Here is a 27,472-nt window from a genome sequence, read left to right as displayed (position 1 = left end):
TTATTCCTTCTTGACAGACTCCTTGTTTCTTCCTCCTTCACAGTATAGCCAATACAAGGAGAACAGGTAGAGTGCCAGACAAACCATCAAATCATAGTGGTAGAGTGTTGCAGCAAAGAGAAGAAAGAAGAAGAAATAAAAGATTTTGCAAGCAATATGTTTTAATCCTGGAGACTCACTAGGTAACTTAAGTGCTTCACTCTTCTCGTTAGAAATATCTGCAGAATCAGAAATGTGCTGGCTTTCCTTCTGTGAGTCATCAAGCGAGTTTAGCGTTTTCCCCTTAGTTATTAAATGGTCAGATTGAAAGCCTGTCCCTCCAACTTCTTTGGTAGGCTTACTAATTAAAACCTCTGGCCTTGGTGACTTCTCTTGTTTAAACTCTGTTTGATGGAAACATTGACCCATATTCCTTCCTCTTCCTTCTCTAGAAATTGCTATGTCTGAAGTGGAAGGTACTTCTTTTTTTTCAGCTTCAGGAGAGAGGTTTTTATTAATACATGTCGTTTCATTCGGTAGACTTAAATCGAATCCTGACTCAGCAGCAACCTTGTCAATGACTTTGAATTCAAAGTGTCTATACAGATGCTCCGTATCTCCTGCCACAGTGGACCCTTCAGAAGATGCCACCGAAGAACTTTGATAATGGTAACCGGGCACAGCATTTGTACCAGAAGGTGGCATTTTTGTTTCAGCTTTAGCATGTAAATAGGAAAGCGTATCAACACGGCTTTCCTCCCTACAGAGCTCTTCTGCCTCCTCACTGTATCGATGCTTCTGGGTGCTCGGGGGACATTTAGATACTTCTGAACACAAACCCTGCCCCAAACCTTCTTTCTTTCCTGCAGCAGAAGCCTCTACTGCTTCTCCTACAGGTGAAATATTGCCGATGTCTGGTTGTGCTTTGGCACGTTTTTCCCTGCTATTGCATATAGACATCGTTTCTCCTTGCAGTGTTTCATGTACACGTGCATTATAAATATCTAAAACTGATTCCTTTTCAAATTCAGTGTCATATAATACACCCACTGTGTTGAGTTGACAAAGAGCATAATGTGAACCATCATTTCTCCCTTCATGTGTATCAAACGCTGTTTCCTTTTCCTCTGTGGGCCTGTCACTTAGCGCAGTCTCTTGAGGTAGCTTAGCAATTACTGCTTTTTCACTGGCAGACATTTTTTCTGGAGCACTTTCTGATGTTGTTTTAATTATATAAGCTGTACCTGCCTCTGCTTCCTCTGTAATACCCTGCTCGGAGACAGAAGACTTTTCACAACTCTCTGCCTCCTGGCAGGTAAACAGCTCCTTTGTGGAAGCTGTGCTCCGAGGCCCCGCGCTCCCCCGCGGTGCCCACCGAACCTCGCTACCCGTTTCTAGCCACCTCTGCTCCGCGGGCTTTGCTTCGCTTTCCTTTCCCATCAGTCTTCCTTTGTTCGTGTTGTCTGACTTTCCTCTGTCTTTTAACCTCTTGAATCCCCTGTGTTCCCGAGCGTCTTCCGCTCTCCTTTCATCCCCCGGAGAGGATGCCGGGGGATCTGCCTGTGCAGGCCTGGCCGCCCGTTTGTTGTCTTCGGCGGACGGAGGCGTTGCCTTCGACGCTTTGGCGGCATGTTTTCTGTGTGACTTGAAAGGCTTGGGTGCTTCCTCCTCGCCGATTAGTGCTAAGTCTGCTACTTCGATGACTTTCTTCTCCTTCCCTGCATCAGTGTTATAGTTCTTTCCTGACATTTCGCCAACCCCCTTTTTTTGCATATATTGGCTTGTTGTGGAATCTATTGAGACATCAGCACGTGCAAAAGTGTCGGCATATAAATCTCCTCTTAAATGTACCCGAACTTTGCTTTCAATCACCTTGATTTTTCCTTCATTTTTGTCAGCGTCTGACAACAATGAATCCGGAGTTTGGTGAGACATTTGCAGCGCCTGGTGCTCCGGAGCTGGATTAGCATTGCCATCCAGCGTCCCTGCTATGCATGCATTTAATTGCATGGATTCATCATGCTCTGGAGAAATGGTTTCTGGTCTCGTTTCACAGGCCCCTTTTGAGGTATCACCATCATCCTCACTGATGAATAACCTCTCCATCATCTTACTTCCCGAGGCACTATCTGTTTCGACTTTTGAAATATCTGTGTGGCTCTCTCCTTGCCAGCTTGAGACAGTAGCCGTAATATCGATAGCCTCATTCTGCTTTGTCTCAGGAAAATATTTTGCCGATAAAAGGCTTTCACTGGTACCAGTACATTCCAAAGACTGCTCACCGCTGTTTCCCGTGCCAGCAGCAACTTCCTTCCCTGATGGCTGACTATTATAATCTCTTAGGGAATACTTAACTTTATCTTTTAATTCTCCTCCTATCTCTTGTGAAGTGTTTTCAGGTGAGGAACTGATAGGCACAGGGTACAAGTCACTGCTTCTTTCTATAGAGGTTAGCTTTTTCTCCAATCTTTCAGTTTCACTTGGAAAATTAACTGGTTCTGTTGTGTACAAATTCCTTTCATCTCTGGAAGAGGTACCTCTAGCTCCTGTGAAGTGCTGATTTAGCTGAAACAATAGAATAGAAAAGAATGATCAAAAAGCGCTTTGCAAAAATGTGCCGAATGAAGGAGGCAGGATTTCGTTATGGAAAGTTTTGTTTTCAGTAACAAAGCTTTTACGAAAACGTGTTCCAAACCATTTGCAAAATTTGCATTATATGTATTTTTTAACATAGGTAATGAGCTTTATGGTGGTGCTGAAAGGAGCGGGAAATAAAATAGCATTCAGAACCCTCTCTCTTTATTCATGAGTTCAGTAAGCTGCTAGTGCATTTTATACAAATTAAATCTGAAGAGAATATTCCCTTAAAGGGAGGCTAATTCATTCTCTATACATTCGGTTCTAGGTTTAGAGAGAGGGAGGCGTGGGGCGAGGGGGGGATTGGTGCTTAAATGAGGGCATTGATACAGTACATCAAAGCCTGGTAATGTACAGTATTGTCCAGTAAAACAAAGACACATTTCACACTGACAAATACTGTAAGGATTATCTGTGCTTCGTTTCTCTCAGGGACCATTTTACAGGCTTCAAACCAGACTGTTTTTAGACAATCTGGTAAGACATGAGTTGGAAATGAGATTAGTGAAGTAAAAGGCCAGAAACTAATCACTCTCCCTCCTAGCTCCCAAATATCATATTGTATTATTCAGCTATGCCTGCTTGTCATTGCACTCTCTTCTCACTTTAGCATAGTCACACTGATAGCGTTAGCTGATCAATTAGAGGCTAGCTTCTTGGGCACCCCTTTATGCATTTGCACTTGCTGTAGATATCCCCATTACAGTTTCTCTTATTAATATGTTTTCTGCAAAGCCTCTGCAAACTATTAATAGTAAAACGTCACTCAAAGAAAAGTGAGGGAGCTAATGTCTCTGCAAATTCTGTTTTAATGACCCTCTGCCAACCAGTGCTCAAGTGTATTTGAGTTCTTCGGTGATGCCAACTGTCAGGATTTAACAGTGAGATGCCTGTGTTTTTTTTCCCTCCTCATAACTGACATTTGCATGATCTCAATAATTATATGCAAATCTTACGATTTCCCCTTCTTCTCACATAAGGCTCATGTTACTTGTCAACTGCACAGCTGTCTTATGAGCCAATGCCTGTGTGTTTCAAAGATTTGGTTGTATTTCCATCTATTAAAAGCCTTCATTGTTTAATTCATTAAAGAGCGCATAGTGTAAATTAACATCTAAATTATAGCTCCCCCTTCATTTATTGTATGGACAATCCTGGCAATTGATAAACAAACGGTTATATTTGATCCTGCTTTTTGTAACAGGGTGGACTGAGAACAACAAGGAATTTTAGAGGTCCTCCTTTTTATGTTTCACCATAAAAAAAAAAAAGGAGACTGACTTTCAGGCAGTGAAAGGTCCCACAATAGGCAACAATTTTCAACTTTTTTTAAGTAAAAGACAAGAAAAATTTATATTCAAATAAGAGTAATTTATTCTCTCTCTCTCAATAAGAAAAAAAAAAGAATGGTTCTAATCTTCCTCTCCTGTCTGATTCAGCATTCACATTTTCACAGGTGATAGCTATTATAATCTATGATTATGAATCTGTGCACCCAAATGATATGAGCTGAGAACAGACACTGAGAATAATAGATTGCTGTACGTGTCTCATTTATTGCCATTTTTTCTTTCATACTGAAAAACGCAAGCCAAACCACACACACACACACACAAATCCAAATAGATTGAATGTTCACAGAGTGTGAAATTTATTATAACAAATTTAATGTCAAACACTGATATAGAAAAATCTGCTAACATAAATATATATATATTTATTTTGCTCATACAGCATGTTACGTAGTTATCCTTTGAAAAACTCCAAAAGCAAACAGTACCATAAATATAAGATTTTTACCAAATATAAAGCATTTATTTAAGAATATTGCCATCCTAAAGACTAGGAGGAGAGATTTTTGAAATGCTACTCTTCTAATTCCTTCAAACTGTCATTTAGAGCCTCTGGTAAAGAAGTAAAAGGGAGAAGTCATTAATTTAAGACCAGAAAAAGTTGATGCACTATACTGAAATCAAAGCACCTTCTATTGTTGAATCAGTTAGAGATTCAATGAAAGTACAGACCAAGGCTTTACATTTGTAAATTAGTACATCAGTCAGCTCTGTTAAAAGGGGGCATTTCACCAGCTTTGAAGCGTAAATGGATTCAAATCATTTAATACTGTAGATATAATTGTATAACACTTACCAGCAACTCTAATTCTTTTTCATCATCTTCATGATCACCCTGGTTGTATTCTGCATTTTTATCTTTTATATTTTCATTAGCTGGTTTGGTGTCTTTGTCTTCTGCTTGTGAATAAACAATCTCTGGGATGTTTGTGTCTGAAGAGTTAACAAAAACATACTTGAATAATTTCTGTAAGGTTGTTTGTTACACTATTTTTTAATTAACATGTGCAGTAAGGAAGAACTAATTAAACCGGGTGTTGTACCTGAAGTCCTTGAATTATTCCATGTGTCATCGTCAGACGTTGCCAATATTTCCTCTTTGCTGTTAAACAAAAAGAAACTTCCTGTGTTATTCTGCAAAAATTATTGTTCTAATTCCTCTTAGACTCAGATATAAAGACCGCTAGTTAATTACACAAAATTTTGAATGTTCTTTGAAATTCTGAAAATAACAGCTTTATAAAATGTAGCTTTTTTTGAGTGACCTGATATTAAGTCTTGGTCAAAGAAAGAATTGGCCAAGAAAATGAAAATGTGTTGACCTTCAGATTACATTGCAAAGCTGATGGGTTTTCCCAGGCCTTTTCTGAGAAAGCAGCACAAAGGTGATTAGATGGGTCAGTGACAGGAGAGAGTAACTTTGGGGTCAGGCAAGGGTCTGGAAGGATATATGTGTTCAGGAGACTGGGCCTCTCTCTTGCTTATATTTTTCAAATATTGGTATGTATACAGAGATCGCTGGAAAAAGGCATCTTTGTTACCTGAAATAAATCAAAAGATTCTCCCTGCATGTATACAGTATAAATCCTGTTGCTAAGCTATGCCTGGCCGGCAGGAACGAATTCTGCTTCCCTGCCACCAGCACAATTTTTGCTGTTGCTTTCCTGGCTGTGAAAACAAAGGCCAGGTCCAACACAACAAATACCTACAGAGAGATGCTAAGTGCCTGTAGTCCTCATCAATATCAATGCAAAGTGATAGCAGTTTGAACCGCATGCTTATAGGGATGTAACCTTTAGTGGAAAAGGGAAAAAAAATTAAAAAGAATGTCACTTATGTAAAATGTAAATTATTATATCACTCCTAATGACTTCTCTATGAGGAGCAATTTTTTTCCGTAGGTCTTAATTTATGCGTTTTTCAACCAGCCGTCCACCTCTGTTACTGAAAATTACTTTCTCATTTTCAAATATTAATCTTTTCCCCTTCTATTTTCCTCCAGTGTCTTTCATTTGAATTGATATAACATTAACTCTGCCACCTAAATGCTTAATTCAGAAGGAGGATGCTAAATTTATACTCTGTTAAAAGAACCTAGACATTGACTGTCACCAACTTTTTAAAATCCAGCCTTTATAGGGATTGCCAGACTGAAGCAGACACAAGATCTTGCCAGTCTAGCATCTGATCTCTGACACTGGCCACCATCAGATACTTCAAAGGAGGATGTAAAGTCCTTGTAGGAAAATACTTGGAGTAATTTGCACTACTGTATTGAATTTCCTCTTGGCATTTTGTTGTTAGAAGCTGTCCTTGAAGCACAAGATTTAACGCTCTCTCAACAGTTCTTTTTCACCATTAATTGCAATAATGCTGAATATTCTTGCTATCCATATGAACGCCATGTCACTCTTGAATTCTGGTACATGCATAGCCTCCACATGTTTCTCACTCTCCCACTCACACCGAGTTGTACTTTCCCCTGCCAGCAGTTGCTATACTCTGCATTTCATCCTGAAAAGGCTGGCAGAGCCAGACCCTTATTTCCAGTTGATCTGTGGGGTTTTTAAGGTAAATCATTACTGCTGATTATTTATACTTTTTTTTTTTTTTTTTTTTTTTTACTGTTCAAATGCTTCCTAGGGTTACATCTTGTTCCCAGTTTTCTTCTGCCCTTTTGCATCTTTTTCACCCACCTGCTTCCATAAGCCTAGGCACTGTGTAGGTTGGGGCTTAACCACGAGACAGATGCATTAAAGCATTTAGGTGTTAATAGGGTGTCTGCAAAAGCCCCAAATTAGAAGCCAAGACATGTATAACGTATGAGCTGAGTCAGTCACCCCAAAATAATGATCCCAAAACCACATGGGCACAGCAGGGAATCTTCTACTGCTATCCAGTGGGGGAAAAAAAGAGTGTCTCAAAGCTTTTCTTTGAATGTAGCTGGCTACCTGCAGCGTTCAGCCATGTGGATGCAACTCTCGGGAAGCAGGGATAGCATCCTTTGCTGCTAGAAGGGGCCCTCATCTACTTCTTAAAGGAATGGAGTTTGACACATCTTTTTCTGTCAAGAAGCATTCCCAGAAGAAGGGGAGATGTCGATGCCCATATCTAACATAATAGTCTGTTGGCAGCCAGAGCTCGCAGCCAAGATGCAGTGGCACTTTCAGCTTCTATCACACCCTGATGAGATTTAAAACCACACTGCACACACATCCAAAAAGTACCCAAATTACCAGGAGGAAGACCGTATTAGAAGAAAGTGGAGGGCAGATTTACATACTGCTCTTGAAGCTGTATGTGCAGACAGGACCTTTACTTTTTAGCTTACTCTTCATTCCTTCGAGAAAACAGAAACTGGATTCTTCCCGCTGTTCCCTGTGTTCCTTATCCGGTGATTATTTTGGGGTTTGATTACCAACTTTTCAGCATAAAATATAGACACAGTCTTTGAATAAGGATGCTAAGGAGTAGTACCTATTTTCTGAACCTTTAAATGAACAAGTATAAAGCTGCTTCAAGCTGAAAGTTACCTCAGTGCTACCTGAGCCCCTCAGTTTTACTTTTGTTGTGATTTGAGTTGAATTTGTCCTTCACTCTTGTTCTAGTAGCATCTGGAGCCCTGGTTCGCAAGTTTCTTTTCACAACTGCAACATTGGTAATAAATAGCAATGACAATACAGCCTCATAGCCTGGATCCACACTGTAGGGCTTGCAACATAACTTCTTGCATGTTGCACTGAATTTTATAAAGATTGCTGGTTTATAGCCCATTATTTGTGCACACCTGTCCTGCAAATACCTAAGTACAGGGAAAGTCAGTGTAACAGCTTTTCCTTATTTTACTTCTACACCAGAAATATCTGTCCTCGTATAATTATTCTAGTGGGAAATCTTAAATTAACCTAAATTGAGGATATTGATACTGCAGTCTTTGAGGATCACAGGGAGCATAAAACAATAGTCATTTAACAGCACTACTTCAACCTAAGAAATGATAGGAAGCTGCTGAGACTATGGGTGCATACAAATACAGAACAATATCTCAAACATGTATGTACACCTTAAAGACTGAAATGCTTCCCAAAAGCCAATAAAAATTAGCTGCTTCATCAAACAGTGGCAATTAGAAGGTGTCTGTCTATTTACTAAGTTTTTTGACTGACTGTTCTTTCTCCGTATTCCTCTGAAAAGTTCCTGGCTCACTATCAGAATTTCATGAGTAGATTTTTTAATTTTAATATTAATTAAGATTTTGTTTTATAAATTAATTATCTCACTGTGTTGTGGAGGGTGGTCTAAATGTGCCTGTATTGTGTAGTGAGAGACACAAAATTCGGGTTCTGTTTAAAAATGTTTACTTTTATTTTTAAGTGATCCAGGCATTCTGACAACAATGCAAGCTAGAAAAATCCATGGTATCAGCTGATGCAGTTCCCCTCCAACATAAGTACCTGTATACCTGCAGAAGCTCAGTTGCTTTTTCTCCTTCAGCTGAATGGGGCACATCTTCATAAAGTACATCAGAAACTTAAGAATTTCTACCAGCTTCAAAAAAAATACTTATGCTGATATGATTCATTCTTGATGGAATTACCATTCACTTGGACTGAGTGATAAAAAGAAAGCAAGAATGAAAACAGGTTATCACTATAATTTCACATTTAGAAAGAACAAACGGGAAGTTCAGGGACTAGTTAGTAGGACTGAGAGGACTGAAAATTTGATGGCCATTATGCGAAGGAGTTCAGAAGTCCCAAAGTTATATGGAACTGGCATCTCAAACAGAGAAAAATAATTAAACTTGAACCCTAAAGATGTGAGGAGTAGATAGACAACGTATATGTGATGAGAAAAAAAAATTTAATTAGCCAATGAACAATATTTCTTTGACTTCAGAAAGGGTTGGGATAAAGTAAGACATGTCAAGGCTTTGGAATTAGTCTTTTTAAGTTAAATAGGAAGGGTTTTTAGAAGTGAGGGTTGATCAAGATTTCAGATAATCTATGTATAACCCCACAATCAAAAGACCTCTAAACTTTTTTACCACAGTGCTAGCAGTGGGCAGAATCTTATAGGAATAGACACCTTACAGGATATCACTGATAGGAACAAAGATTTAGAAAATGATAATATTTCATCCAGTCTGGGAGCAGAAGTAGGTGTTTAAAAATGCTCCAGTTAAGAGGAGCAGATAATCTCCAACCCAAAATACTGAGAGACCCAACAGAGGAAATCACACATTGGTTTAAAATCTTTGCTATTCAAATCTATCAAATTGGTTCTGATACTACTGTAACAGTATCAGAAGAGTAGGAAAAGTATTAGCTATATTTAGGAAAAAGAAGAGGAGTAATGTCAGGGCAACTACAGGCCCAGATGTCTTCAAAAAGTTTTCACAATAGATTTAGAACAAAACTTAAATGAGAGAATAAATACTGATAAATGGGAAACGGCATAAAAATGCCAGACTCACCTGATAATATCTGTCTTTGATAAGATTACTATATTTCCCTTGTCTAAAAATCAGTTATCTAATCTATCTGGACTTCATTAAAGCATTTGTTGTGCAACCACATGGGAAATTTATTAATTAAACTGGAGAAGAGGGAGATGAGTACAAGAGCTGGGCGGTGGGAGAGGGGCTTGGTGCCAAGCGGAGCCCCGCGAGCTGGGCTGCGCGGAGCTCGCAGACGTCGCCGGGGAATTGAAGAGGACCGGTCGTGTAATCAGACTTACTCAGTCATGTTATTACAGACCAAGGCACAAAAAGTCAAAGTTAAATTAAATCTGTGGCAGATAGGAAGTTGGGAGTCATCCCCAACACAGAGGAGGATTGAAAGAAATGGGTGGCCTGGAGGATCAGAATAATAGGTAAGGGATGAAATTCAAAATTATGAAGTGCCAAGTTATACATTTAGGGACTAGAAAGAGTTTCTGCCACAAAATGAGGGCTCAGAAATTGGAAGAAAGAGGCAAACAAGAAAAATCTGAGTTTGTTTTTGGCAGAAAACATTTCCAAGCCACCAGTGTGAGATGACTGTGGCAACAAGGCAAACGGAGTTCTGCAGTAACGTGTCGGGGAAGGTAGTGCCAGTAATGAAAGGTTTCCAAGAAATATTCATGTTGCGGAACCAGGCACTACTAAGAATTCCTCTGGAACATTTGCATACGATGTTCAAGAAAGATTAATTCAAACTGAAACAGGTGCAGAAGAGGACTACAAGAAGACTGGCAGAATGAAAAATCTATATTAACCAAGGAGACAAAATGAGTATTTCTATTTCCAGCATAGCAAAGTAAAGTCTGAGAGGAGAAATAAATGCACTCTATTAACATAGCAAAGGGGTAAATACTGAGAAGACAGAAAAGATATTAATCAGCAAGACTCTGTTAATGTATTAATAGAAAGAGTTCACAAAAACATTTGTTGTGGAAACTTAAAAGAAGATCTATAAGCATAGAAGAAACAGCGAAGGTCTTAGTATGGAAACATGGATATATTTTTATGAAGAGTATTTTGCAACACATTTCCCTAGGGATAAGACCTCGTGGTCCCATAGTCCTGGTCCAGCCCTATTTCAAATGCTCCTGTGCAGCTATATGCCCTGAGAGTTATGCCTTCAGGAGCACACATTTCACTGTGGAACAGCAGGTGCTCTGGTCTGGTCTGAAATAGGTTTGGGACTATAGCCAGGAGCTACTAATCTCTTCATAATGGGTGAGGTTATTATAGCTTGTCGTGGTTTAATTCACACACCAATATTTGGCAGAAGTTGTATCTGTATGTTTGTATAACCTGCAGCACTGTTCACTTTGTTCTGTGTTATATCCAGTTATGCTAGATCTTAATACCTAAATCACAAGATATTTATTTTACAGAATGCGGGAAAAGGCTAAAATTGTTGGAGTACAGAGTATGGAAAGATGAAAATGTACCTGTAAAACTCTTGAAATTAATGCAGCCTGAACAATTTTATACTATCTCATATTTAAAAGAAACTGTGGGAATATGTTATTTTGTCTGAAATTGAAATAGGTATGGGAACATTAAAGTATTTAAAGAACATATTTCTCAAATATTTAGTAAAAACATGTAAGAGGGAAAAAAGTTTTCAATACAATTTTATTTAAAAATCCAGGTAGGCTTAGGGTCTCACAGAATCTTTCATGCTTCTGATTTTATCTTCAAGGTGGATTTAAAATCAAAACGAACCTCTTTTACCCTGAAGTTGAGGTGAAGCTAAAACGCTCTCATGAAAGGAGCTGGCAAGATTGAAGTTGCTAACCAAACAGTAACTCTATTTTAATTTCAGGTCAGATTTTTAAACCTAAGAGGAGCCTAATACAGCAGCAACCTTCAATACAACTACTGCTTTTGGATCTAGTGCTGAAAATAGCCAGCGTTGCTGGAGAATGATACCCCTTGGATGCAAACAACACACGAGATCCTTGAAAAGGAGTAGTTAAATGTGTCAACAATGTTTTACTGAGAAGCAGAAGAGCAAAAAGTAAATTAGTGCAGGTAAGTGCTCAGGTTTGAGATGTCACTGGAGCCAAACAGGAATCCTGCAGAGAACTGTAACCCCATGGAGCTGCAGAGAGGAGGGGCACATAGGGAGAGAAGGGCTGGCGGTTTAGTTTGGTTATTTTTGTATCATTAGCAGAAGATGTCATGTCAAAAGGAAGTAGAGAAGGAAATAGCTATGTTTATTTAAGAAAACTCAAGCAATTACAAAAATGATTTTAAAAATTTTGCATGCACACTGGAAGCAGAAATCCTGTAAAATGTTTGCAGGAGTTGTGTTAAAAGAACATTGATGAGAAACTAAATAAAGGATTTTCCACATGTAATTCTGAACTTCAGTAGTATCATATGCAATGTCATTCAAAACCCACAAACATACAACTAAAATCAATTTCTAAGGAAGAAGGAATTTTGGAAAGCTGTAGGAAAGACTGTATACGTATAAAGTTCTAAACAGAGCTTTAAAGTTCTATTAAATTGTTTGTAAGACACAGTAGAGTAAGAATTCAACACTTTTTTTACTAACATAACCCTCCCCGAACAGTTGGCTTACTGGAAAATTACATTTAAAATATTGCTCTATTTATACTGGTGTTAAAATACCAGTGGGACAGGGAGAAAATATTAGCAAAACTAATTAATGGAGAGAAGAAAATATAAGAAGGGAAAAAAAGCTGGTACTATTAAAAAAAGTTTAAAATATAAGCTTGATTCTGGTCTCATTATGGTGAGACTACTACTGAAGATACATCCCACCCACCCTCCGGGATCTAGATCCAAATCACATTCTGGCCTCTCTGTCTTTGTATGACAACTCACAGAAGGGGTTCGGAAGCTGCCAAGGATCCCAGTGTGTGGATCTCCAAAGTGCAGACTTTGACTTCTCTTGCAATGGGATCTCCATAGTTAATTCTATCTCCATCTCCCTCACTGAATATATGAACTAAATATTTAATGAGTAAAGGTAAACTCATTCCTTGCCTCTATACCTCTATAAGGTAAACTCAGTCCAAAATTCATTATAGCGACAAGTGTCCTACTGATTTAGACTGATGCCCGTGTTATCAGCTGTTGAAGTTATAGTCCTATAATACAACCACTCCACGATTTCTTATCACATGTGGTTCCAGCACCCTATAAATATTAGTCTCAAGCCCTGGCGCTGCCAGAGAGTTCACAGGCCAGCTCAAGAAGGGGAGGTACAACTTTGCCTGTGGTTCCTGGGGCCTCGCCTGACTGTGCCCCAGCATAAGAGGCCATATACCTTATTTCTCTTCTGGAGAACTTCTAAGGTGGGAGACTGGGCCTGCCGGAGGTGTGTCAACCAGCCTCCTCAAGCACCGCTTGACCTCTTATTTCTGGGCACTTGAAAATGGAGAGGCTACAAAACGTCTGCAGAAGAGCCGCATGCAGTGGAACATCTTTATGTGCAACCACCTACGTGCTGTGGAGAGAAGCCGTTAAGTGCACGCTCAACTTCCCAGGAGCAGACGGGTACCCCGCACAGAGGCTCCAGGGCCAAATCCTGCTGGTGGGCAGCAGGATCTGGCCTCGTCCAGAGGTCTACCCGCAAGTTGTACCTACCCAGGCTTTGAGCTCCCTGCAGCTAGAGAAGAGCAAGAGCCTTGATAAAGTAAAAGGAGTGAAGTCGTCGTCGTTGCAGGAATTGGTGCTTATTTCTGATTTGTTTACCTGCACATTTTGTCTAAACGAAGGCAGAATATTATTTTTATGAACGGTATGCTCTCATCTGGAATTGACACTAATGAATGCAAGGCCCTTTCCCCCTCTTGTTTGTACCATCAAATTAATTAGCTCTATTGTGACATCAGTATTTTTCTCAAGCAGTTCAAGGCTTGAGCATTTTCCTTTCTTTTTCTAAAGGGCATCTTCAGTGCCCTTTATCTACCATAAGAATCATGCATCACTTGTATTTTTCACAACTAATGCTGTTTATTATAAAAACTGATTGTGATGTGAAGATTGTTATACCGTGTGGCAAATTGCCCAAACAATTACTGTAAATGCATGAGCCATAAACTGTACTGCCAAGGACACTGGTAGGTTAGCTCCTATAAAAGAAACAATTAGAGTCTGAGGTGAAAATAATAGAGATGAGATGACAGTTATTGAAAAGGCAGAACATCCAGTTTAATGTTGTAAATATAGGTTTGTGGATTACACTGATGGTTTTAAAGTGTTCATGGCTTATTGAATGGAATAGAATATTACATACTTTAGAATGGGGCCATAATTATTATTCCTTTTTAATTGCGATGTCTGATGCATTTGTGAGCAGTTGTTGAGAACATCCTCACATTATACTGATTCTAGTTCTAAATTATCATCCTGCTCCAAGGGGTGGATTTTTTTATTATTTTACTTTTTTAGCATTTTGTTGTTCAGGGTCTGTTCTGAACAAAGTATTTTCTCTTGAGGAACTTAGAGTGCTTAGAGGGTTACAGCAATAATTATTTCAGTTTCAGCCTACACACTTCACTGCTTTAAATCATCATTAGAAGTTTCATCCCTCAGCAACTCCTGCTGAGACAGTCTTAAACTCCTAGAAACCATTAGATAAGAATAGCTTATCTTTATAACAATTCGTATATAAAGGTATTGATAAGAATTTGCTAGAAATTAAAGGAATACATTTTTTTCTTAGGAATCATCTAAAACAGAATAAGGTTTTTTATGATTGCTAAAGAATTTCAATCATTCAAACAAGATTCGCAGCATATGAAGATTAGGGTGCATAAAAAAAGACGTGCACCCTACAAGAAGAGATGTCGTGATAGACTATGGTAGATATGAAGAAAATACAAGAAAAGTGACATTACTGCATGAGAAAATTAAACGGTCCTCTGCTCTTTTAAGATAGGACATAGGGATAAAACCCAATGAAATAAAAGTCAAATATTAGAGCACTGGGGAATGCACTAGGGAGAGCACTAAACAACTGGGCACCGAGTTATGACTGGCCAAGAAGGCAGAGGTGCCAGGCATGTAAAATCAGAACTGGGGAGAGTCTGCCCAGGATTTGGAGGAGACGACAAAGTGAGCAGCAGATCAAAGACGGCAACCACCAAAGGCAGCTGGTGTCAACACTGCAGCACGTGTGAGCTCTGAAGTACCAAATCCATTAGTGGGCGGTGGGGGGAAGCAGTAAAGTGGCTCTGAAAGTTGCAAAGAAACTAAGTACTCAGCTGTACCACCTTTCAGGGAAATGCTCTAAGTAGTTTTCAGGCTTTTACATATCGTTAAGAGAAGCTGATCTTAGTGCTAGGTAGGGGCATCACAGCTGTGTTGGAAACTGATGGCGCCGGGCTGAAGTTCGGGGAGGTGTTGGGGAGCAGAGCATGGGAGGTGGCTGGACTGCGGGCCTGGGCAGCCGGCTGTGTCCTCAGGCTGAAATAACTGCCTCCTACCAAAACTCGAGGCAGAGCCCTGGGAACTGAACCTTAGGTACAGCAGAAACCAGAGCGCGGCGTGGAGCACTGCTGTCGGTGCGGACAGCAAAGCAGAGGGGGCTGAAGCTCAGCAAGCACTGCTCCTCAGTTCTAGGCTCCTGACACACACACCTGAATTTCTACTTGCCAGATGGCTTTGCCTGAAAATATGACCAATTCCTACCTAAGAGCATTTTGGCTTCAAATGACCCCTCCTTGTGGAGATGTCGTGTTTTGTGTGCCTGAACCACGATGTTGCTATTACATGTTGTGTGTGTCAGTATCATTGCCTTTGGTTTATATGTTTAATTTTTTTAGGAGGTATTAAAAAAATAGAAACACGACAGAAAAATAATTTAATTTAAACAATGCAGAAAACAATAACTTAAATTACATTGCTAGATTCCAAACTGATTGAGACCACACAGGAAAAGATTCAGAAATTAAAGCAAAAACTGCAAAGAAAATCAACAGCCATAAATGAATAGCTGTATGAACATTAAGTGGAAATTACTGAAAAATATTTTAAAATATTATGCCATTACAAGTGATCCTATTAGAATGAAGCTGTACGTAAAATCAGAGCCCTTTTTACAAATCTAGGCAAGATTGATTTTCTTATATGACCTTCAACTACCAGTGGTGTTAGAGAAGGCTCAACCTAGTTCTTACTAAATAGGTGTCACCAAACAAACAGGACTGACACTAATTAGCTCCCTTGTTGATAGTCAGGACACAGAGGATAGAGGCAGGGAGACGGAGTGACCCGCTCATCATTAGAGTGGTAGGTGAGGATATTTGCACACTGGCATGGCAATGGAGGCCTACGCTGCAGCTACCATTTTGAAACTGCGCTGTGAATAGAAGGCTGCATTATCAGGAGAGTCAATCTAGCAAACTTCATAAGCATTCTGCATAAAAATAGAGCCAAAATGAACCTCTGCTTAAACGTTTGAAATCTGAGGAAGAGAATATTAATCTGTGGTATTTCCCCACCTTGAGGAAATATCCCTTACTTTTGGTCATCTCATCTAAGAAAAGGGGCTGACACCAGAAGAAGAGAATAGGTGGGCCTGCAGAAGGAGAATAAAGGACTGTCAGTAGCTTCTAAACAAGGAGAAATTGAAATGGAAGTTTGGAAAGCAAAGTGGAAAAAGATGCTCAGAATAAGCAGCATATAGTATGATGATTAATAGTATCGAGGGGGACAATTGATCAAGAGAGCAGCTGTAAGGGAATTTGAGTGTTTTTTCTGAAAAGATAATTCCCAGTAGGGTTCAGGCAATGTTTGTAATAAACCTATTTTTATTAAGATTATTGGATTGGTGCTATCCAGGGGATTATATTTTCCAATTACTAATATTTTCATTTTTCAGTCTTAGTTTATGATTGAAGCAGGGACATAGGTGGCACAGAACAAAATGCATTGGCCTGGTTTGGGATGAGAATAATCATAGCCTCAAAGCAAACAGAGTCCCAAGAAATTAGTCTTTATTTTCTAGCTCATTAAAAAAGACCTTGAGTTTTAATGGCAAAGCATTCGTACAATTTTTTTTTAAAAATATAGATGTATATCTGTCCATCTGAAGATTTTAGTGCCACACAGTGTAAACCAGGAGCCCGACATCAATTTGGTGCCAGGCTCAAACCTTTAATATTGCCCTGCCTATCCCCAAATCTCATGACTATAGTTATGAAGACTGCAGAAAACCCCATGCATAATAAGACAGCTAGACCTCAAGTTAAGCTACAGCAACTATGAACAGGAAGATTGCAACTTTTTTCAGATCCTTTTATAGCTCTGTCATGATTGTCGTACCTTATTATGATATCTACCTAACAATGTTGAAGAGAAACCAGTTCAGAAGTCTTGTTACACAGCTGTTTTATATGCATATTGGCCAGAAAATTGCATAAGTCCTTCAACAGAATGGGCTAACTACTTCAGAAACAGAGAATTTCTTAGGAAAGATTCCCTTGAACAGGGTTAGAAGTTCTATTGACAGCTCCGTTGCGAATTAGTAATGCAGGACCTTACTACTGGGGTGCCTATCTCCAGGGCGAAGCTGTTGGAAAAGAAGAAAAGGTGAGTCAGGAGTCAAGTTTCCTGAGGGCTAGGCTTGGCCTAAGGTCAGAGGATATGCTTCTTAGGTTGCTGTTTGGTCTGGAAGGGGCATGATCAAATACCAAAATGGTGTTGTAGAAGGAAGTTGGGGGTAGAGCCCCGCAGTTCTTCTCTTGCTTCTTTCTCTCACTGTTTTAAAAGATGCAAGGAAAGAAAAGCAAGTACCATCAACAGGTCTTGCACTTCTCTCAAGTTGTGTCCATTTTGGATACATCTGAGAGGAAAAAAACCTTAGCCTATGTGGCATCTGGTCTTTCCCTGGATTTCACATCAAAAAAATAGAGGAGGAGCAGTCCCCTACTGGCATGTCAGAGGAGAGTCATTTCCTAGAGGCTGACTGCAGTATGCTGAAGCACGTATGCAAGAAGGTGACAGATGCCTAAGAGAGACTGTAGATAGATAGATGGCAGTCAGGTGAGACTAAGACACAGATACCACCTCTGGGGAGGAGAACAGAATGGGTGACCACAAAAAGCCTTAGCCAGTCGTTCTTGAGAGAGGACAACTATGATCTAAACCTTGGAAAGCAATTGTAAATTCAATAGGTATCTCAAGAGGATAAAATTCCCAGGTATTATCATGACAAGAAGAGGCTTTTGTAACCATTTTTTTTTTCACATGCTGTCTTACTACCACACAGCAAGAAGGCAGCTGTGTGGTAGGTATCAATATTTCTATAAAGAAGACCTGGAATATAACCTAGGAGACACTGGTGCAGATTTAGTAGGGTAGCTGGGGAAAGAGAAAGACTGACAAACTCCCCAACCTCCTACCATAACATGAAGTGATCCAGGCTTGAACATCTTATGCTTATCATCCAGCAGCCATAAACATTATTGTAGGGACCATAATTATGCATCAAAGCAAAATGTAAATGCAAGTCTACTTGGTGCACCTAAGTGCAAGGTAAGAAGAATCTGCCAGCTTTACCTAGTTCACATTCAATTGTGTATCTCAGTGCTCTTCAGTGCTCTTTAGGACTGCTATTAGTAACCAGCAGTAATAAATCTTTGGGTTTAGTGTCAGAGTATCAGCTGGTTCCACAGATCAGGAGGAGAGCAGAGAGACAGTCAGAAAACCAAGCCCCCCATTATGCTTTGGCATATGAACCAATATTTTCTTGTGTGTCACTGAAGGCCTAGGGATCAAATAGCCACTTCTAAAATGCTCCCATGGTGCTTAAAAGGTCTTATCTCTTCCTTTGCCCTAAGGCAGGGACTGCATTTAACTTGCAAAGTATTTATTCGGACCATTTTTCCTATGTTTCATAACTGAGAAGAGAATCCACATTTTATCTTAAAAATATGATGGGTGATTGGTCCTCTGGACTTCCACTGTAGCTGAACCAATTGCTTCAAGTTCAGAGCTGCAGTGCTGTGGCTGGATCATGGCTTAAAGTTCATAATCAGAATAAACAGCTCAAATGACACTGGTAGTGAATGCATTGATTAAATATGACTCCAGTGCTCTCAGTTAATGTTTCACTGACTTTAAACATCTTTTCAAGAATAACATTTAGCCAAGTCAAGGTGAATGTAAAGGAAAATTTTTTTTCCAACTGAACATTTATGAACTGCAATACCTGAACAGTGGACAGGAGACAGAGTATTGAAATGGTCGTTTCTAGCCTGGTTCAATTTGCAAAACAGATATGTCCCTAAACAAAAGAGTCATTGAACAGTGAATACAGGAGTTCATTTAGCAATATATTTCTATTTGTCCAAAGGTCCTTAATCAGTGATCTGAAAAAGCATAGAAATAAGCTCTGGTCCTGTAAATATTAACATTCAAGGATAGTTTTACACATGCAGAGTTCTACAAAGTTCAGTGAGACTCCTGATGTTCATTAAATTATTTATTGTGCCTATTGCAGTATCAAGCCAGTTGCTGCATTAAAGAGCTCTAAGAGTCAGTTGTAATAGTGTTACAGACCTGGTATATTTAAATAAGCTGATGAAATTGTAGCAACTGCAAAAAAATCTTACAACTGTAAAGCCAAGCAATGCATATATAATTACCTGTACTTACTTACATGGTTGAGGAATGATACTCAGATTACAGAGCATCAGTTTTATATAGTTTTTTGCAAACAAGTGAAAAAGCTTTATAGCAACCAGTATTTCCCATACATTAGAGCACAAATTTCTGTTCTGTAACATTGGTGAGAGCAGTTTCTAAGGTAGATCATGGAAGTGAACGAGAAACCACTGATACTAGTAAGATCCAGAGTAAATACTATGCTAAGATTGCCAGTAAAGCAACGCGCTATTTTCATAAGTTGTCACTTAAAAGTTTAGAAGCTTCTTTTAATATTTCCAGTGCAATAAATGGATGGCACATGAGCAGCACAGTTCACAATCACCAAAAGCAAAAATGAGACAGTTTTTCAGTCTTCAGGTACTCTCCAATTAGGAGACCACAAGTATGGTTAGCAGGTGTCTATTTGCTCTGTGCATGCCATTCTCATCCATAACTTCCACCTGTTTCTTCAGCATTTCTGTGATAGCATTCAAAGCCTTATGCCATTAACTTAGATATCTATCTTTAGGGTCTTTAATATATTTCATAGTTCAAATAGTAAGTATGCCCGGATTTTGAAATGCTATGATTAGACAGAAAGAAAAAAGACCATTGAATATAGTTCCTGGCCAAGTAGGATTGTTCCCCGTAGAATATTTTTCAAGTGGTTTATCTTAGCTTATTTTAAATGACTTTGGAGAGTAAGGCTGCAGCAATTTCCTTAAAAGAGAACTCTAGAGTCACAATTAAGAAGCATTCCTAATACTCAGCCTCATATCCACAGCTTGCTTTTACCCCACTTGTCTGAATAATATATTTTAGATCACCTTAAATAATTATCCTGTGTCCCCGATAATCACGGTCTTCAAGTACCTGGAGAAGTCTTATTTTGGTGCCAGTGCTACCTACATCTACAACTGGCAAAGACTTGGCAATGACCAGGAGGCAAGAGAAGAGCTGGGAATACTAGGTCAGATTGAACAGCAGAGGAGTGCTGCTTTTAGCTGGCTCCCTGTGAATGGATAGCTTCTCTAACAGCTGCTCTCCTGGTAAAAACAGTGACTGCAGTCACTTCCTAATAATAGTAATAAACTTTAGTCAAATCCCATATCTGTATGCTGATCAAGGTGTAACTTGTGACTTGAGATACCAGAAACAACCTTGAGATTAAATAGCAGTACACAAAGAAGATGTGTGTTTTCACACCTTTTCTGCTCTCCTTTTCCCTTTCCGATGATGATGTACAATAATCAAAAGAACAAGGATTAAAAGGGAACGTAATTTAAATGCCATATTTTAAATGGACCAGCTGGGAATAATACAGTTGTTCCTCTTAGCAAAGTACATGCGAAGCTATTTCCAAATGCCTTCTGCAAAAGCCTTTGAATTTTTTTAATCACATCATGGGTTTGTGGGAAAGGCCAAGAGGAGCTGATGCAGAACTGCATTTCTTGGGGCAATCTGGGCACTGGGCTGCCATTTGCCTGGGGATGATGGAGTGAGCACACTGCAGTCCTGCCAGGCTGGATCTTCAGCAACTTACTTCCTTTGCCTTCCATCAGAAAGGGGATGAGACAGCCGCTGAAGACAGGAGATTACTTACGCACAGAAGAAATTTTCTCACTAGCAATTGCTTTAAGACCATTCAGTATTTACGCTGCTGAAGTTGGCATTGCTGGCCCACAGACCTGGGGTTTTTAATCTCTTCGTTCTCATCGCACACTGTACCTAGATCAGCTATTGTACGAGGCATCACCCTATTTTGTGGGTTTTTTTAAAGTGGCATCACAGAGAAAAGTGAATCGATGCACTACCATTCAAAGAAAGATAGAGTCTGGCAATTACAAAAAAAGCACAGGACCAACATCAGTTCAGTGATACACTTGTGGGCTCAGAGAGCTAAGAGGGGGATAACTCTAAGTTATGATAAAAATACTAGCCTTCCCCTTTCTTATCAGAAGACAGGAGTCCAAATACATGTTTTACCCTTTTGTAAAACAATTCTCATGCTTATTGGCCATTTTCCTTGTACTCTTGCTCCTGCTGCTCTCTTGACAGATGGCAAACCAGGACCAAGCACAGAAATGGGGTGCAGCCTCACCAGTGACAGGGGAAATGGTTTGCAGGTCGTTATCACTGCACTGTGCAACATGATCTACAGGAGTTTGCCTCATGCAACACGCAACCAGTCCCTGTCTGATCAGACCGATGCAGGAGGCTGGGATCCACAACAAAATAATGTGGTCCAAACCTGGGGACCAGGAGAAATTTGTGTTCAGAATCATTATCCATGTCCCAAAAGCATGAGAGTCAAACAAAAAAAGAGTGGAACTGATACAATTAATTTCCATTTTTCTGAATGTTTAGATATATGTATATATATGATAGAAATCAGGGCTGTTTACTCACAAAGGCTCTCTTTTTTCTAGTGACAACCTTAAAATTTTAGGAGTCATTTTTTTTCCCCCAAATATACTCATGAGTATGTACAAGTTCAATGCACACTTTCAGATAGACTAAAACATAAATTAATTCAAATATTATTTTTTCAAACTATATTTTGTGCTTATGAATCCTTTTGAGATTTTTAAAAAATACAAAAATAGTCAAAATTTAGGTTAGAAAGAATTTTAGCTTGGAAAAATATAGTTAGAAGCAAGTACATTATGAAACTTCAAGAGACGACTATTTGTGCATGCCTAGACATAGAAGCAGAAGCAAAGGAAACATGGAATGAATAGGCAGGATTTTAAGTCAATATGGTTCTGAATATTCAAATCTAGACACTTTTCAGCATTAATGATTCCGTGCAGTTTTGCTTTTCACTATCATTTTTTTCAGGTGCAACTTTTGAGTGTTAAGTCCATTTTTATTTTATTTCTTAATAATGATGTCAGAAGCTACCCCATTGCCCTCGTTCACACAACTTTGTCTTGGCTCATATTCTTAAGGGTAACATAATACAGTCATATTGTGTTTCCTCAGTAACTTCCTCTGAAAGTGCATATTATTCCTTTCATTTAACTAACGCAACTAATCCTCACTAATGACATTTAATGAGCCACACAAGTATGCCCTAGAGTGGATCAGACTCTCTGCTTAAAAAACATAATTCTTTAACAGTCCTGTTTTTTAACTGAAGAGGTAAATTGCACATTTTAGGAGAAAGTATAAATATCTCCGAGCCAAATTTTTTTTTAAAAAGTTATAACAGGTTTCTAAATTTGAAATTGGGGCCTAAATAAATGTCCTGTTAAAATATCCTTCTATTCAGATTGCTATAAAGAATCCTTTAAGATATCCAGCTTGTGGGCATAGATAGCAATATTCCTTACCTGCGTATTTATTGTGTGAACCATAGGTAAAATTGTTATCACCTCTGTGTATATCTGTTTGCATTGCTGCAGCTCCTAAGACAAGCTAGTTATGGTCCAGGACCGCCACTTTGCTAAATGTTTTATAAACATCCAGCACAGCATATATAAACGCTGCAAAGTTTATCATCTGAAAATAAAACAAGAGGTGAGAGAGACGGGCTGGCGGAGGAGAGCTGGGAAACAGGCAGCACTGTTCAACATGATATGAAGTAGTCATAGCACATCAGCAGCCTCACTTTGCCAATTTTGGGGGGTTTGTTTTTCTTGCGCTTTTTTCTAGACATCAAAGCAAAGGAGTTTTAATGAGGGTCTGAAGGAGAATAATGAGGTACTTTTGCAGATGTCTGCAGGGTGTTCCTCCTCACTCAAAGGGGCAACATGTACAAAGACACTTTGAAAAACAAGTGAGCAATGGAGGTTGGCATCTTAGTTCTTTTGAAACAAAAGGCCCTGATGCTGACCTCATTTACACTGGTGAAAGCTGTAACTCCTGTGAAGTCAATGAAGTCCCTGTAGCATAAAATTGGTCCTGGATTACAATCTGCCAGAACTGTCTTTCAGAAGCCTTGGTGACCACTGAAACCGTATTCCAAAAGTACTTTCAGCTCATTTTTGCATTTACTGTAAGGTCTCTTTACATCCTTCTGCCACTGAAGAGGGTCTTGAAAGTGCATGTTAGTTAACTATTTCCCAAAAATGTGTAACAGATCTTACTGTAAACAAGAATCTGACCACTTTGGTTTTAATATCACAAATATTAATGTGTATATATGAACAAATATGCACATGTGTGTATATATATACATATATATGTTTACACACAAACACACACATATATACATTCTTCTGCAGCCTGATATGGAGGGCAACAAGTTTACACTCTAATTAGAGACAAGATAATTTTATGTTAAGGAGTAGACATGTCATCTCCTTTCCCATTTTCTAAAATACCTCTCTGTCTGACTTACACATAATACATTTAACATATACGTATAAAAGAGGATCCCCCAGAAGAAATGCTTCTGCTACTTATGCTAGCACTAGGCATGTCACAGGACACTCCAGAGAATTAAACTCTTAGGATTCATTCAACCTCAGCTGCCCAATCATATCTAAATTTGCAGGTCAGTCCTGAAAGCATCTGGAAGCCCAGGGCTCACTAAATTAAGACTCAGCTCTCCGTGTCCATCATCTGCTCCATGTGGGCTACCTGAACGCAAGCTGAAGTCACACTGCCTGCATATGCCTGTGGTATTTGATATCACGGCCCTTCTCTCAGGCTATCTTATTCACCCAGAATGGGTCATCTGGCACTTCCTGAAGGACAGAAACGATGTACAGAACCAGGGACAAATGTCAGGATCTGAGCACACGGCAGGTAAAGTCATCGTTCCCTCTGCTGTGACTTACCGGGATGTTCCTCCATGGAAGCATCATCGTGGTGGCCCCAGAGCTGGCCCAAGGGGCACTGATCAGTGGACTGTTGTGGACTGGCTATGCCTCGGGCCTCGGGTTAGCCCCGGGGCTGCTCTTACACCACGGTGTTGATGCAGGCACTAAGCCGTATTACGCATCTCTCCTCACAGGGCTGACGCACAGCTAGGGCTGGCAGAGGCTCTCAGCGCAGCGAGTCTGGCTTTTGGGAAGGGAGGTTCTGCGCAGGGGAAGCCCTGGCTGCCTCCCTTCTCCTTAAGCTCCCACCACTGCTGCAGTTATGTTCCCCCTTGCCCACCAGTTCAGCCCAGTGGAAGAGCCCCAAGGAAATCAAACAGCACTGCCTTACTTGGAAAGAGTATAGGAACTAAAAACTCAACATGAATTCAGTTCTGGGATCTAAGTATTGCAAGGGATGCTGCAGGTAAAATATGGGTTCAGTTCTGCAGAACTCCAACTGAGTTATAGTAGATTTGGTGAGCAAAAAATTGAGAATTAGATTTTCACGGGCAACATTGTTTTGCTTACAGAAAGGAGTTAAAAACAGAGTAGGAAGCCAAAAATTACTATTCCTGAGTGTTTCTCTTTATGTGGGGTTAAGTTATAAGTTAACCACTGCCACCCTACTCTATAATTAACATAATACTTGCCTACATTTAATTAGAATAATATATATGAGATAAATTCTACATATGTTTTTTCTTTAATATATTACTAATTCTGCCTTATAAATCATTATTCATTTCACCATTTGTGAAACAGAAACATCAACCAGTGGCAGGAAAAAGAAATTATTATCCTAATATACAACTTGCAGAATAGCCCAACCACTTGCGAAAAAGTTTGTACCAGCTATTCTAATTGCAGTAGGATCCTTCCCCAAATTATCAGCTTCCTGAACCACCAGTACCATTTCTGTTTTAATAATTGCATGTAGAGAATAAACCATGAAATAAATCATGTGAAAATGCAGGATTTGTTTTGCTTTTAAATTTTTGTTGACTTACCAAGGAAGTGGATGTAAAGTATTTTAGCTGTACACTACCTCAGTCTGGAGCAAAGCTCTCACTGATATCAGCTCGATTTATATCCTACAGAGATCAAAATCAGTACACAGCCCATAACTTATAGACCCTCACACTACTTTTCAAATAAGTGGCACACATGCCATATATTAAAACTATGATCCCAACCAATCTGTCTGCAGAAAACTACTGGCTGGTATATACAAGAGCTTTACTGAAAACAAGTCTTGGTCTAATTTACCATTAAAAAAAAAACCAACAGAAGAAAACAGCGTGGGCAGTCTTAGCTCCAGCAGGCATACTCAGAAAGTTAGAATTAGCCAGCTATATTGTAAATTACCAAAAGTTAAGGTATAACCTCACCTGCTTTGTGTCGTCTTTAAGCAGCCTTTAAGATGTCTGTCAGTAACCTCTTTGTGTGGTTTATTATCCACCTTGGGCACAGTTTCTTTCTTGTGACAAATCAGTGTGTAATTTTTGTCGTCATTGTTTGCCCAGAAGGTACCAACCGACGTCTCGTAGCGTATACAGAACTCCACCTTAGCTCCATCTCTCTGGTAAGGAGGCACCAGAGAAATCTTAAAGCAGAATTGATCGGTTTCACTACCACAAGAATTAGGCATGAACTCTGCGAGGATATCATAATAACTGAGCCAGTTATTCAGTGTCATTCGAACATAGACCAGTTTTTCAAAGGATACATTGAGGACTCGTATAATACCGTTCATACAGGTAATCCCAGGCAGGAACACAACTGACTCCAACTGTACTTTCTGCTCTCGCACTTTTTGCAAAAGTTCTTCTTGTGAAGCAGGTAACGTAAACAGTTGAGAGAAAAAATATTCCTCCTGAGGGAAAACTTCATCTTCTATGTCATTGTTTTGTCCTGCATTTGGAACTTCCCAGGTATCGAACTCTTTAACAGACACGAGATCAAATCCAAATGCATCAGCAAATGAAACTTTTCTTGAGATGGTGGGGGGGGTATCTGCCTCTTCTTCCTCTGAAGAAACAGAATTCCGCCTTCGGGGAAGTGGAGAGAAACGATGTTTAATGTCAGGTTTAACATCTTCGTCCTCTGAAGAGAAATCATTTATAGTGGGGACTTCTAATAAGTTAGCCCTGCTAACCCGACTAGGTCCTTCAAAAGACTCCATTGGGCTCTCTGATATAAACTGAAAGAGAACTGTACAACTAGTAGCAGCTGATATTTGAGACACTGTGATTTAAAACAAGGATTAATGTTACAGTTGACATTGCAAAAGGGAGTCAGGCCTATTAATAGATGCTATGGTGTGTGAAATATGTTGGCCTGTTCTCCATCTGAGAGTATTAGGTGTTATAATTTGAACGATACATTTCAAATATTGCATTCCCTATTTTTATGTGGCTCTACGTGCTAAGAAGAAAAATAGTATTTAAAAACTAATGTCTTTGCATCATTAAACTGCAAAAATGGGGCTATTTTTAGATGATCAACTCATGTTGGACAACAAATTCATCACATTGCACAAATGAGGAGCTATTCATCTCTGATTAGGACATATACTTCATCAGGTGAATAGTTTCTATATTGTAAACTATTCCTGCATATATTTTTAAGGCCATTTTTTTACAATGTTTTCAGATATAAAAGTGCAATGTCACATTCTGCCCTGGCTTTATACCATGCTAACTCAGTGGGCCAGATCCTAGAACTATGCCAGCTTTTTCTAGGTAAGGATTTTCCATTGCAACTTAAATGAAACAGGAATGCTATAAAACATTAAAGTGAGTACACTGGAGATGAACTTGTAATGCACCGTTGTAAATATGACTGAATTTACCACTAATTAGATTATGAAATCATCTAGTGCTAGGCTGCATTTAGCATCATCCAGCCAAACGGAGAGAAAAGCAACTCGCAGAATTAACTTGTGCAGCCAATCCTGAAACGCAAACCCTGTGCCACACAGCTATAAACAGGAGGAAGAAACACACTGCACTGTTTAAAGGGTTTTCAACCTTTGTGCAGGACATCTTCCCATGATATGGAATGAAACCATGGCTTCTCAATCAGCTTTATCAGTTAGCATTTGGCTTTTACTGTTATGGCATTCCACGTATGGAAAGATGCAGTCTTCATGGGACAAAGATAATGAACTCAAAATGTCACCTTTTTCCTTCATAATATTTAACCTTTCCTATTTTCCCTCTGTCTCAAAGGGTAAGCCTACACTACAATCTAGTGGTGTAGTACAAGCTAAGAAATACAACAAGACTTCTTGGAATTAAACACATCAGAGACTGACAGCATCAGTGGCATCATCACAGATCTCAGTGCAGGCTAGAAACCTAATTCTTCATTCACATTTTCAAATGGCTCAGGTCTTGCAGGCCACTTCGAATCCTTCCCCCTGTTGTTACAGTGTCACTGGTAACTTTAAAGCTGACCTGGGTGTCCTCGTTTTGGCTGGGATAGAGTAAATTTCTTTCTAGTAGCTGGTATAGTGTTATGTTTTAGATTTAGTATGCAAAGAATGTTGAGAACACACTGATGTTTTCAGT

At 39.3% G+C, this 27,472-nt stretch overlaps 1 protein-coding gene across 1 annotated transcript; it reads right to left on the bottom strand.

Annotated features, from left to right (window-relative positions):
- Positions 1–26,082, bottom strand: PPP1R3A (protein phosphatase 1, regulatory subunit 3A). Its single transcript, XM_010574016.1, has 4 exons — positions 25,289–26,082; positions 5,012–5,070; positions 4,765–4,901; positions 1–2,544 (listed from the first exon to the last, which is right to left on the bottom strand). Exons 1-4 carry the CDS (start codon positions 26,080–26,082, stop codon positions 1–3), a joined length of 3,534 nt encoding a protein of 1,177 aa, XP_010572318.1.
- Between the last annotated feature and the right edge of the window lie 1,390 nt (positions 26,083–27,472).

This window comes from Haliaeetus leucocephalus, unplaced genomic scaffold (genome assembly GCF_000737465.1).
Source record: "Haliaeetus leucocephalus isolate CR32 unplaced genomic scaffold, Haliaeetus_leucocephalus-4.0 Scaffold406, whole genome shotgun sequence".
Taxonomy (NCBI): Eukaryota; Metazoa; Chordata; class Aves; order Accipitriformes; family Accipitridae; genus Haliaeetus; species Haliaeetus leucocephalus.
This window is presented reverse-complemented; position numbering and strand designations above follow the sequence as displayed.

Coding starts and splice junctions, on each gene's coding strand:
- PPP1R3A (XM_010574016.1), bottom strand. CDS start 26,082: ATGGAGTCTTTTGAAGGACCTAGTCGGGTTAGCAGGGCTAACTTATTA. Junction 5,071..25,288: donor TTAAAGACGACACAAAGCAG/GTGAGGTTATAC, acceptor TTTGTTTAACAG/CAAAGAGGAAATATTGGCAA. Junction 4,902..5,011: donor GAATAATTCAAGGACTTCAG/GTACAACACCCG, acceptor TTAACTCTTCAG/ACACAAACATCCCAGAGATT.